This window comes from Sabethes cyaneus, chromosome 2 (assembly GCF_943734655.1).
Source record: "Sabethes cyaneus chromosome 2, idSabCyanKW18_F2, whole genome shotgun sequence".
Lineage (NCBI taxonomy): Eukaryota > Metazoa > Arthropoda > Insecta > Diptera > Culicidae > Sabethes > Sabethes cyaneus.
The window spans coordinates 110,621,086-110,635,226 of NC_071354.1; the positions used below are offsets into that span (position 1 = coordinate 110,621,086).

General features: G+C 39.4%; 1 protein-coding gene across 5 annotated transcripts in view; it reads right to left on the bottom strand.

The window, feature by feature from the left end:
- LOC128734231 (tubulin-specific chaperone cofactor E-like protein) overlaps window positions 1-14,141 on the bottom strand; it is a 127,853-nt gene that overhangs the window by 51,827 nt on the left and 61,885 nt on the right. For 4 of the 5 annotated variants that reach the window (XM_053828299.1, XM_053828298.1, XM_053828297.1 and 1 more), the window contains 3 exons: window positions 4,356-4,475; window positions 1,434-1,563; window positions 902-1,380 (listed from right to left, as the gene is read on the bottom strand). In XM_053828299.1, the coding sequence (XP_053684274.1) occupies window positions 902-1,380; window positions 1,434-1,563; window positions 4,356-4,471 (725 nt within the window). In that variant the 5' untranslated portion in view covers window positions 4,472-4,475. The remainder of the gene's footprint in view (window positions 1-901; window positions 1,381-1,433; window positions 1,564-4,355; window positions 4,476-14,141) is intronic. The other variant, XM_053828302.1, reaches the window with a different exon arrangement.

The following is a 14,141-nucleotide window of genomic DNA, read 5'->3' on the forward strand; positions in this document are numbered from 1 at the left end:
AAAAACTTTTGGTGGGACTGATATGCGGTAATTTTTAAGATGGGACAATTTGGCTTCATTTTTTTTTACTTTTTGGAATAAAAACAACTTTTTTGTGTTCTTAATCTATAGTAAAGCAAAAAAAAGAGAAAATCTGATATTTAACTCAAAAACGATGAAAATGCATATGGAACTGATATGCGATTATAATAGGCAGAGGAGTTTACAACCTTTGGTCATGCACGCAAGTATTAATAAACAGTTCGTTAAACATAACTGTTAACTAGGCATATAACCTCATAACAATGTTTCTACTGCGCGATATAGAAATATCCATTTTACCATGTCTTAACAATTTAATATGCTGTATTTTAGGCAGTGAACCATTTCGCGAAATTTTTAACTTTTTGGTTAAAATTTGACAGTTCGATGGTTATTTCTCCTTGAGTGGTTAAAATCAGTTCAGAATGTGAACCATTTCATATTTGACGGATTGATAGTTTTTTTGCTCAATGAGAGCATATAAGGTGAGGATGAAAATATTATTTTTTCTGTCCGAGTTAAAATCAGATGAATTTTTGATGTTCATTTGCTTTTATTTGATAGATAAAATTCATCTCATATCAACCCGGGTTGTTTGAACAAATTTATTATGCGATAAGCATCCATACCAATGTAAAAAAATGCAACGAAAAATCAGTGAAACGCATCGAAGCTCTCTTCCTCACCTGTGCACATCTCATTGGCTCTCAGAACTTGGTTAAAACTAACCATGTTCCCGAGCAGGGTTATTTTCGAAAAACCATCGTACTGTCAAATTTTAACCAAAAAGTTAAAAATTTCACGAAATGGTTCACAGCTTTAGTATCGAAAGTCGTTGATCACTATGGAACAGAGAGGGTTAAGACAAATTACAACTTACTCTATTGGACAATCTGCCAGTACAAGCGTTTCGAGGTTGGGAAATAGTCGTCCTACCCGGCATATTTCGTTCCATTCACTAATATGATTTCCAGTCAGATGGAGTTTTCTTACACATGGATGAGCCCTGGTTTTCTTATACAAAGAACTTTCTAATACAGAGCGTTTTTGCGTTCGACTAGATTTGTTTTGCTCATGGCATTGGCAGCTATCAATTCTGAATTCGTCATTTTCATTAACCAATACAGTGTCAATAAGCACATGTGTGTATTCATTGAGACTTAAATGCAGCTCTTCAAGAACCGGCAGTAGCTGTAATAATGTCTCTACTCCATTCCATTCCAGTTTTGTGCCATTCAACACTAAGCTACGAAGACGTTCCATTCTGCAGGGTTGTGGGTTACTGATTGGTCCTCCAAGACGATTAAGGCTTAAGTTTACAAACTCAACACATGGCATATGCGAAAGAATCTCGAAAACCTAAAAATACGAGTGAATATATCATGAAAAGCAACCACAAATGATTCATTTACCTCATTCCAGTTTTCCAGCTTATTTTGGGCCAAATCCAATTCTCTGACAGTGCAACATTTTCTCCGTAAATCTTCTGGTTCGCCTGCTTTATCGATGTTGCAGTCATTAAGTACTAACAACTCTGGTACACTATAAGAATAGATAGAAAACGAAGTCATTTTATAGTTCAAGTAAAGATATTGAATGATTCTGTCTGAAACGTGGATATTCTACGTCCTGTATCCACATTAATAAAATTGTTATTGTCAAAATATGAGCCGTTTTGAATTACAGTGCTCCATTGACCATCCCGTAAATTTTACAGGAGATGCAATTGTCTAAAAAACTCTATCAAAAATTCTATTCAATTATTTTCTTCAAACCAAGTATTCTAATGTGCGGGGTGAAGTGATTCAACATGAGAATACATAAAAATCCCAACTTTTGTCAATATAAGGCGATTTATTCCACCAGCGTACGTAGACCACATGATTTCGTATATAATTTATCTGCAATCTCCAAAACAGTCCGCAACATAGTGGTGTTACAGGGTTGATTTGCTCTTTTTACTTCTTTTTTGCTCTTTTGACTACAGCGCCTCAGCCAAACATAATTTGAAAAAGTGATTTATAGGACAAGTGTAGAGTTACTTATTATCTACAATATTATTGAAGAAAGCATAGTTTATTCTTTTGTATTTATAGCGTTACAGAGCTGCAATGCCATTGGCAGCAAAAAGAGTGCTCTTTTGGCTACCAGCGGGGTATCAGCCCCATAGCGCCATAAATATAATCTAATCCAATCTCACACTAACGCAGCCAATACTTGAAGGCATCCTGGAAAATGACGATTGCCTAAATCAATCATTTTTCTTGTCAACGGCCAGGCCAACAGCGCAGCTTGTACCTCAGAGAGAATTCCAAAGAATCGAGTGGAACTATAAATGTACTTAATTTCATTCAATTCTTTGAAATCGAGGGGAAGAAAGAAAGCGTGGACCTCCCGTACCAAACGCTTCCCGTGAAGGTATTGGTACATTTACAGTTTACGTTATACAGTACAGTCATTGGGAGTAACTTCGCTAAAAAGGTTAAGTGATACTTCGGATCCTCGAGGATGATCTTGTGGCTTTTAGACCAAAAGTCAGGCTGCAATAGGCCAAGGTTATAGCGTCGTAGTTCGCTCTCTGATAAAAGACAAAACAAACAAGCAAACAAAACAACTACAGAAATATGGTTTAAAGTAATACAATATAGTAATATAGTAATAACATAATCTTAAAGCAGCAAACAATTTTTGACAAGAAGATGTAAGGTGAGTCTCCGCTGCATGTAAATAGGTAAATACCACTAAAACTGTGGTTATAGTGTCATAAAAAACATCTTATGTCAAGGTCACTGTTGATTCAATAACAAAACGTTACGTACATTCGCCAGAAAAAGACGAAAGTAAGCCTTCAAAAACAAAAACCGCATCCAAATTCGTTGACATGTCTGAGATATTAAGAAAAAACTCGCGCCGATTCAAGATTGTAAAAATACTATAAGAATTACAGCCCACAAAATAAGCTCTATATGCCATTTGTTGCGTGCTTTGGACTTCACCACTACTTATATGGTTACTATTACCATATATGAACAATCACTTTGAATAATTGAGATAATCTTTTGTTTTATGGCATTATTATAATTATTTTTAATTAGCATAGCTGCAAGGGGCATAACGTGCATACCTTGCAATGTATTTGTACATGACCAATAAAGGCTGGAAAGTAATATATACATTAAAATGACACAGTCGAGTATAATGTTGCGTAATTCTAAGCAACAATCAACCCGAAAATAGCAGTTACAGAACAAAAGTTGTGTCTTTCATCTACCTGAGCCGCAATGTTGTCTATGTTGTTCAACGGAAAAATCGGTAAATAGAAAAAAACATAAAATAGGGTAACCAACGTATTTTGGCCCCCCTCAGCAGCTGTACATAATTTGGACACTTACAGCAAAATCAAATGCAAGTGTCCAAATTATGTACAGCTGCTGATGGGGTCCAAAATAGATTGGTTACCCTATTTTATGTTTTTTTCTATTTACCGATTTTTTCCGTTGAACAACATAGACAACATGGCGGCTCAGGTAGATGAAAGACACAACTTTTGTTCTGTAACTGCTATTTTCGGGTTGATTGTTGCTTAGAATTACGCAACATTATACTCGACTGTGTCATTTTAATGTATATATTACTTTCCAGCCTTTATTGGTCATGTACAAATACATTGCAAGGTATGCTCGTTATGCCCCTTGCAGCTATGCTAATTAAAAATAATTATAATAATGCCATAAAACAAAAGATTATCTCAATTATTCAAAGTGATTGTTCATATATGGTAATAGTAACCATATAAGTAGTGGTGAAGTCCAAAGCACGCAACAAATGGCATATAGAGCTTATTTTGTGGGCTGTAATTCTTATAGTATTTTTACAATCTTGAATCGGCGCGAGTTTTTTCTTAATATCTCAGACATGTCAACGAATTTGGATGCGGTTTTTGTTGAGAAGCTTATTAAGAACATTATCAACAAGTTCATTGAACAAATTAGCGAAATTGATCGTCGATCCAAACGAACGGTAGCCCATTTTGCCCCGTATGCTCATTATGCCCCTATCACCCCTAGTAGCTTTACTATAACAGAGAAAAGCATCCAAAATCTGTACCTGATGCGATGTTACGATAGATTCCCAAGTAACAATTTGAGTTTTAGTGCGCTTTTATAACGGTATTTATGCTCAATTTTGGTTATAAAAACCATCATAAGAGCATCATAAAGCCTTTGATGTTATTTGGGTTATCAAGCTTCAAATAATCATGCTGTTACTTTATCGTATAGAACTTCCCCGTATAGAACTGATATTTACACCAAAAAGAAAGTACAGTTACTAACCTTAGTCTCGGAGGTAGTTTGGGAACAAATATCGATACCAATGCTTCATTATCACGTTTTTCTCCCTGGTAGCCAATTCCATATTTCGCTTCTAACGCTTCAAGTAGTGTTGGCATTTTACTATAACAAGAAAAGAAAAAAAAATCAAAATACTGATCGCTACTGATCAACAAAGCAATTAGTAATTCCCGTTGAAACGGGACCACTACTGATACGAGGTCTTCAAATATTGGAACTTTTGTACTTGATTGGTTGAAAATGGTTAAAAAATGAGAATTATACCTTTAATATCTCGAAATAGTAGACCCCTCGATCGCTAAGGTGCTCGACAGTTTCAAAAAAAGTTGCAGTTTTAGAAAATCGTGTGATCTATACCATGTGATGTTTTTTAAATTTGCAATAAAATAACTAAGAAATGGCATGGTGCTGTAAATAAGAGCAGGGCTTTCAAATGGCGTAAAAACCTAGACTGTAGATTACAGAGACGACTAGGCACTCAAAAAACCGCTCAATTTCGAATCATACATTACCTTTATTTATGATGGTTCTCTCCGTTTTGATTCAAAATTTAGCGGTTTTTGAGTGCCTAGTCGTCTCTGTATAAAAACCTTTTTGGCGGCCATGTTGGAACCGACAACGGACATTCCGGAATGTCCAGGTCAACTAAAAATGCATCCTAAAGTCCACCCAAGAAATCGCGTTCAAAAATCCTTTGATTTGATACCCCATTTGCCATATTTCTGCTGAAAATTCAAAATGGCCAAATTTCAGTTCCGGTAGAACCGACAACGGATATTCCAGAATATATCCCACTGCGATCTGGAATATCTCCGGGAAAATGTAACCATAATTTATCAACTTATTTTTTCATTAAAGGCCAATCTGCCAATCTAATGTGGTTCTTTTAAGACTAATTGCATAAAAATCGAATGAAAGTAAGTGGAGATAGAGCCAAAAGTGTAAAGGTTAAATAGAATTTTTTCTCAGCTTTCCAATGGCGGTCTTAAAATGAAAGTCGGTTGGAGGCTCATGGCGAAAACGGTGATTTTTTAATAACATCCAATATGACGACCAAATCCAACGTGGCCGCTAAAAAATGTTTTACTTCATTCGAAGCCCTATACTTCTTCTTTACAGAACTATATCACTTATTAGTTGTTTTATTGCAAATTTTTACCCATTTTCAACCAATCAAGTACAAAAATTCTAATATTTGAAGACCTCGTGTCAGTAGTGGTATGTCTGAAGGGTCGGTTTATGCAACAACGTGATTGTAAGTACTGAAAAAATTGAGTTTTGGATCGTTAAAGTCTAATATTCCGACGATAGTCAACCGGGTACGGGTGTATCCACATAGTAATTCCATGATAAAAATCAGAGGGGTTGTGTACAAGACACGACCGCATAGGTGACGTAGGACTACGTAAGTCTTTTTGTAGTGATAGTATCCACGCATGTAATAATACGATGCTTCGTGTACATCATGCTACATGCAGCATTTGTTGAGACTAACTGTTGAGACTAAGGTTGAGAAAATTAGATTATTTTTAAATGAATGTTAATAGCGTCTCGAATCTCACTTCAACATCAAACACTATTTACATAAATCTATATGTATTTTTAGTCTTTTAGTCTTTTAATCTATAAGTATAGGTTTTTTAAGACATCAAAATATTGTTATGCTAAAATGGCTTGACTGTGCTCAAATATATTGTTAATATACAATATTGCTAATTTTCCACCCTTTCGTACGCGATGAATTATAACCGTCGCGGGCGATACCATCGCCAGAATCGTCACGGTAGTTTAAATGGCGGTAGTTTAAATTATTCAGCAGACATATGATGCTGTTTGCTCTAAAATGGATGATGCAATCTAATCTGTCAAAATATTGTGCTCAATAGTAAGGAATGTGAGAGTACTGGTGTATACTGACGTATTTTTGTTATGTATGGGAAATCCACAAATAGGATCGATCATTATGGCTTGGCACAATCTCACCCCCATGAAGCTCGAAAAGTACAAAGTTTCGAAAAATATTATTTTCGTAATCAAAACTTATCCAACGCATAATAACCTTTCAATACAATGTAAATAATTAGTTTATATACCTTCAAAATAGCAAGTTGATGCGATTTCTTGTTTGGGTTGGTTTGTGGCGGACATTTTTTACAAGCGTTATTTCCGAGTATTTTTGATCGCGAACTTTGAAGCCCTGTTTGGGCTAAATAGTTTGCTAATATTATCTATGTTCCACTCTAAGTTATGAATAAATATGTTATGTTCATCATCAGTTTGAATTTAGGTCACCAGTTTCTATAGATATAATAAATTTTCACAAATAAACATTTTTGGTTTTTGGCCCAATCTCACCCCCGTGGCACAATCTCACCCCGGATGGCGGTAATTTTTACTTTTTCTCTGGAAATTTCAGATACTTTGAATAAACACTCTAATATAAGACGAATATATTATACCGAGTATAAACTGCTAATTTTAAGGAGGGGGAGGGGCGTGGGACGTTGTGCGGCTGCGGGTTCTCGAACGAAGTAATGGTTACTGTTGTTAAATGATCAAATAGGTATGCCCCCTAGGGATACACCCCTTCATATATCTCCCCTTTGTTAACCCTCGAAACGCTACTGGCTATATAAAGGCTGTCCATTGAGTACGAACTCATTTTTAGTTATTTCAGACCTCCCCAGGTTATTTTCGTTCATACTTTTTGTATGATGCGTTGTTTTTGGCCGACCCCCTGCCTCTAATAGTCCGCTTAGTTCATGGGCGGCCCCATATGAACTACTTTATACTGATATTTATGTGTATTGTTTATAAACATGCTAATGTTCACTGTTTAGATTTTTAGCCTAACTTTATCTTTTTGGCACAATGTCACCCCCTAGAAGGGGTGAGATTGTGCCAAAGTTCATGCACTTCCAGTAAAATAAGGTTTCATTGTAACTAAACCATCTCTACGGTAGTTGTTAATTGAACAATTTAGTATAATTTGACAGGTTTGAAATCAACTTAGTTCCTAAATTGCGTGTATACTGAGCTAAAGAACAAAAACATATGCTTTTTTGGCACAATCTCGCCCCGGATGACGGTACTGTTAGTGGCTTTACAGGCAGCAGAAGGTGTTTTTAAGCACTTTTGCGTTGCTAACGATATTCGTATATTCAGCGATGCTAGGAAGCGTGAATATATGTTTTTTCTTTTTTTTTTACGTGTAGGAAAATCTGCAGAGCACCTTAGAAGATACGGTACTATCAGACACCTGAGAAGACAACTCAGGGAATGGGGTTTAGGTATCCCGACCCCCTTAATGGTGCGTGAGGATCCTGACCCACTAAAACCCTACTCGAGCCTTTGGCCTCAAACCCCCCTGGCGCCGCCTTATCGGTATTACTTCAGGGAGGGGCTATTGTGCTTAATTAATTGTGTTTATTCGCTGTTGATCGGCTCTCAAGCGGTTTTGTAGCTCAAGTACAATATGGGTAGGAGCCGCAGTGACCGCTTCCCAGACGTCCGAGCTAGAACACATCCTTTGGACTAAGTTATCCGGAGTAGTGTCCTGTCCGCTCACTGCCTGCGCCCACGAAACGAGGGCATATAAAGAAAACATGTTCTGCAGTTTCTGCTACATTCACAAATTCGGGACACGCGGGGGACTCCGCATGCCTGAACTTGTGCAGATACCGTCTAAAACGACCATGCCCTGACAAAATCGGTGTCAGGGGGAAGTTGACTTCGCCGTGGCGTCTGTCGACCCACCCGGATACGTCCGGGATAAGTCGAAGTGTCCACCGGCCTTTTGTGGAATTAGACCATGCCCGCTGCCATGTGGTCATCGAGGTCGATCTTGTGTGACCGCGTTGACGAAATAGTGCAGTCCCCGACGCTGATCTTTGCTTGCTGCACCGACTTGCGGTTGTTCACCACAATAACCTCCGTTTTATGATACGCTAGCTCCAGTCTCCTGGAGCGCATCCAATCTTCAACAATATTTATAGAGTGGGTGGCCGTTAACTCAACCTCTCTGATAGATTCACCTTAGACTTTCAAGGTGATGTCGTCAGTAAAGCTGACAATCACCACCTCTACCGGGAACTTTAGCTTCAACACCTCGTCATACATGACGTTCCACAACACCGGGCCCAGTATCCCAGTAACCTTGCGGAACCCCTGCGATGATTGAAACGCACTTCTGACCCTCCTCCGTGTTATAGCATAGCACACGATTCTGGAAGTAATTGTCCAGAATCCTGTACAGCGACACCGGCACTTGGACGTTCCGAAGCGAGTTGGCTATGGAGTCTCAACTAGCGCTATTAAACACATTTCTCACGTCAAGCGTGATAACTGCGCAATAGCGGATACCACTCCTCTTGCGCTGGATTGCCACCTCGGCTGTCTTAGTGACAGACAAAATGGCATTCGCTGTAGATTTGCCCTTTCGGAAGCCGAATTGGTTCCTTGATAGACCTCTTGTACCCTCAGTACAAAGGAGGGTTAAGGATAACCCTCTCCAGCACCTTGCCGGCAGTATCAACAGATCGGCCTATATGACGAGGGAACCCCCGGAGGTTTACCCGGATTCGGCAATAGGACCAGGTTCTGTCGCTTCCATCTGTCCGGGAAGTGACCATCTTCCAGGCAACTACTCATTGTTCTACATCTACGAATTGTACAGGAGCCTCCATTAAAGCAGCTATTTTAATCGCCAAATTCGGAATTCCGTCTGGTCCCGGTGCCTTGCTCACTTTTAGGGATTTAGTGATGTCAATGAGTTCCTCGTTCGTAACCGTCGCTTCCTTCCCGACCTCTAAATCGCCATCGCTGATCCGCTCCAGCATCTCTGGTGATCGCTCTGCGGGCGCGCTATTAGTTCTTTACAATTTTTAGGGTTATTTTGAAATAACGAACATTTTCATGGCGTCGATTTTGGAATGGATAATTAGCTCTGGTATCGTTACCAGGTATATCAAATGGATTTGGCTTATATCGAGGTAAAAATTGTCTTATATCGAGGTTATTTTATAACGAGGTTGTCTTATATCGAGGTATCCCTGTATTGTGTTTTTCGTTGATGATTAGACTTTTGGTACGAAATTCACCTGTCTCTTATTTTTATGTTGACAGCTCACCTCATGAATACAACCTTACAAAATGCACGGCTATACACATAGTTTCCACTAATAACCCAATAAGCAATATGTTATTCGGAGGATTAACTTTTAAATACTTTAACGATTCTAAACGAAAGTGAACAAACGGCAAGCAAAAAGGTTTGTCACTTAGATGCTGCTGTTTGCTCTGGCATTCCGCTACTGATATTTGTTTACATAAAACTCATCTGTCAGAGTTAATTGCACGGATGTCAAGTCTGCGGATTCGCAAAGGACCCAAAGTTTTAGTTTTTGTATTCGTTTGTATGAATTGTATTTCTATGAAATTCGTTCATAAGTCCAGAAATATATAGCAGATATTTCGTTTTGAAATAATGTTTTGAAAATAAAGCGTTATAAATGTCTCTCGATTAAAAGTAACTGAATTTTATTATGAACTTTAGCTGAAAATTCAGTTGGTTCAAAATCTCGTTCAAAAAAGTGTTTAAAGTCGTGTGACTAATACAAATGGCATCAATGTTCGAAATAGAGTGCGAAATTTTGAAAGCGCGAAATTAAAATCATCTGAGTCTAAGTAGAGAAAAAATTCGCAATAGCAAGTAGCTAAAGTTGGTTAAATTTTTTACCCAAAGCTTGAGTTTGTACACTTTAAGGGTATTTTGAGTAGTTTCTGTTGAACCGGTTGAACACCTGGGTTCGACAACAACTACTTTGAAATCAATTAAATCGGCAACACTGCCACTCATATCTTGTTATGTAACGATAATTAAATAAGACATTTATTCATTCCGTTCTATTAACAACTAGAGACCACACGTCTTTATCGTTTCAAGTGCCCACGTTTCCCATATTCCACTACCTCTAACAGGTTATGTGCACAGCTTTTAGGCCAAAGTGAAAAGTGCGGCATAGTTTCGTTCGCATGTAAAAATGGACTTTGCCTAAGTTGGTGTGATTCGACTGAACAGCAGGAATTATCGTGCCTGGTCGTTTAAGGTTCAGATGTTGTTGCGGATAGAAGGAACGTGGAGCTACGTTGACCCGGGAGTGCCGCCAACACCGATTACCAACGAGTGGAAAGAAGCGGACTCCAAAGTGATGGCGACTATTGCATTGTTAGTGGAAGATAACCAACATAACCTCATCATGCCGAAGACTTCTGCAAAAGCCATGTGGGATGCATTGAAGTTGCATCATCATCAATCGACGCTAACGGGAAAAGTGTCCCTACTGGAGGAAATCTGCAATGCCGAGTACAAGGAAGGCGATAATATGGAGGATTTTCTTTTTGGAATTGAGGAGCTGTACGCGCGATTGGAAAATGCCGGTGAAAAGCTTTCGGAGTACATGCAAGTGGCGATGATTTTGCGTGCGTTTCCGACTCGTTTCGACAGTCTCACGACAGCTCTGGAAAGCCGATCCGACAAAGAACTGACGATGCACCTTGTTCGGACAAAACTCTTCTAGGAAAGCGAAAAATTATATGGCGGAAATCATCTGGAGGAGCGTGTATTGAAAGCTGAAAACGAGGCAAAACCAGCAGTATCGTGCTTTTTCTGCGGTAAAATAGGGCATTAAAAGAGACATTGCAGAGCGTTTCTGGCACTAAATTCCAACAATAGTGGTGAGCTGAGTAGAGGAAAAATGAAGAAAAACCAGAAAGTGAGAAAAGTGCGCGAAGACGACAAAAAGTCGTTCACATTCATGGTACGTTGCGAGAAGAAGAATAAAATCGATTCGTCTTCCTGGTTGATCGACTCCGGTGCAACTTCGCATATGTGCAGAGACAGGAGTGCGTTCACAGAATTGCAAATCGCTCGGCGATCAAATGTCATTGTCGCTGACGGTAGCGAGAACCGTGTAGAAGGCGTAGGTGACTGCCAAGGGGTTTCCAACAGCAGTGATTACTACGCACCATAGAAAAAAGTTACTTTTGATTACTTTACTGATTACCTCTGATTATCAGTAATCAATCTCTTATGATTACTAAAAATTAGTCATGATTACAAATGATTACTTAAGATTATCATTGATTACTATACCGTGGACCCCCGTTCGTTTGACCGTTTTTAATCTGAACACTTTTTAATTTGAACACCGCTGGTTTGCACGACGTGCAAATTAAAAGTGGTTCAAATGTCATACTCAATATGACATCATTTGCTTATGCAGACAATGCACATAAACGCGATTTGTTTGTGCTGATCTAGCGTGTTTAATCTGTTTCACATTGCGTTTTCCCAACGATTATGGTAGAAATCCGATCGGAGAATGAATATTCGCTGCTTGCAACTGCCAATTGAATCAAACCACCAAAACAATAACAAAGAGCAGGGCAGCCAGTTCACACAAGTTCCAGCATATTTAGGGTTACCAGTTGTTCAAATTAAAAAGCAACCCCGTTAGTTTGCATGAGGAATCGTTCAAACGAACGGGGGTCCACTGTACTGATTACCTTTGATTATCTAATTAATTCATAAATGATTACAAAAGTAATCTCTGGTTACTACGCACTGATACACCGTGCTGGAAACCCCTTGGTGACTGCTTAATCGTTTGTAAAAATAGTATCCCGCATTTTGCACCTTACTGGACACCGCAGTCTAAGGCTGTGAACCATTTCGCGAAATTTTTAACTTTTTGGTTAAAATTTGACAGTTCGATGGTTATTTCTCCTTGAGTGGTTAAAATCAGTTCAGAATGTGAACCATTTCATATTTGACGGATTGATAGTTTTTTTGCTCAATGAGAGCATATAAGGTGAGGATGAAAATATTGTTTTTTTCTGTCCGAGTTAAAATCGGAGGAATTTTTGATGTTCATTTGCTTTTATTTGATAGATAAAATTCATCTCATTTCAACCCGGGTTGTTTGAACAAATTTATAGTGCGATAAGCATCCATACCAATGTAAAAAAATCTAACGAAAAATTAGTGAAACTTGTCGAAGCTCTCTTCCTCACCTGTGCATATCTCATTGGCTCTCAGAACTTGGTTAAAACTAACCATGCTCCCGAGCAGGGTTATTTTCGGAAAACCATCGAACTGTCAAATTTTAACCAAAAAGTTAAAAATTTCGCGAAATGGTTCACAGCCTAAAAGTGCGACTGGCACAAAAAGTGCGACAATGCGAATGCTGTGAGTGAGAAAGAGAAAGAGTGACAACTGCAATGTTGCTGTTTTCTTTTGTCATATACATTGGCATTAGAGAAAATAATCTGGATTAATCCAGGTACAGCTGCAAAGCACAATAGTGTGCGAATCCATCAATGTAACACTAACTGGGGTTTTGTACGTCCCCACGTTGGAAGCCAATATGATATCAGTCAGCAGACTTGCATCGAAAGGTGTACATGCGTTTTTCGACGAGGCTGGTTGCAAGCTCATGTACGGCAACACAACAGTTGCAATTGGAGATCGGAAAGGCGACATGTATTGGTTGCGAACGGCAGTTGATCGTGAGCGGCAGCATACTAAAAACTGCCAGCATACTTCGCACCGAAGATTCGGTCACCGCGATCCAAACGTGATGAATGTTATAAAACGCAACGGTTTGGCTACAGGAATAAATGTAGAAAATTGCGGCATTGAATGTACGTGCGAATGTTGTATCGAGTGCAAAATGTTTCGTTCTCCTTTCCCGCAAGTAACCGAGAAAACATCCCGAGAGGTTGTCACCCGCTCCAAAGGCAGCGTGCGACAGTGTTTAGTACCGCTACCTTGGAATGGTTATTATCCCCCCAGAACAAAATGGAATGTAGCATTTATTTTACCCCAATGTACCTCAGCACACGATCAACAGAACAACACGACACACACTCAAGTTGCTGCTGGCCGAAAATGTGCTCCGATAGACAATCACAGGCCGATCTCTAATCTCCAACAGACAGCAGATGGAATTGCGAAAGGGGAAAAACATCGCGCCCCAATAACGCTCGTGATAACTGCAAGAATGCCACCCGCACGCTCAATTCTCATTACCGATCTCACACGATCTTGACACCACCGATCGAAGAACGAACCAAGTGACCGATAGATCTCACCAGCAAGATCATTCCGTTGGTGATCGCTCGAACCACCAGTTAACAGTGCTCAGAGAGATCAGATCAGATCAGTGATTAACCGTGCCTTTTGAGGCCATCCAGCTAAATTGGCGTTAGAAAGTGATCCTTGGCTACAAACGGAAGTGAATTAACGAAGTGCAGCTAGGCTGGGAATCGCCGGCCTAAGCCCATTAGTGTCATTAGCAAGGTTGGTACCAGTAACCTGGCCGTTTTTCCCAAATTTGCTATAAAATTGCTATCTCACCAGACAAATTGAGCGACACTAATCTGCACAAGATGAGCTGTAGATTCGGGAAAACGAATACAGCCATGGAGTGGTGAACCTGAGGGACAATAGAGATCGGTAAGCAGTTATCAGTTCTATGATGCGTTGTCGGCCATCTTTGCTAAAACACCCTTTCGATCCCACCATGCAGGCCTATTATACTTTGCGCAAATATCGCCTAACCACCAACATGATATGCCTGGGTTGCAGCTTTGTGATGCTACGGTGCTCTGGGTGCATCAACGTAGTGAACCGACGTCGAAGGCAGCAGAGGAGCAGCACGGAGATCGATGCCAGGGGAACACACCAGACACTGACACACACTTCAA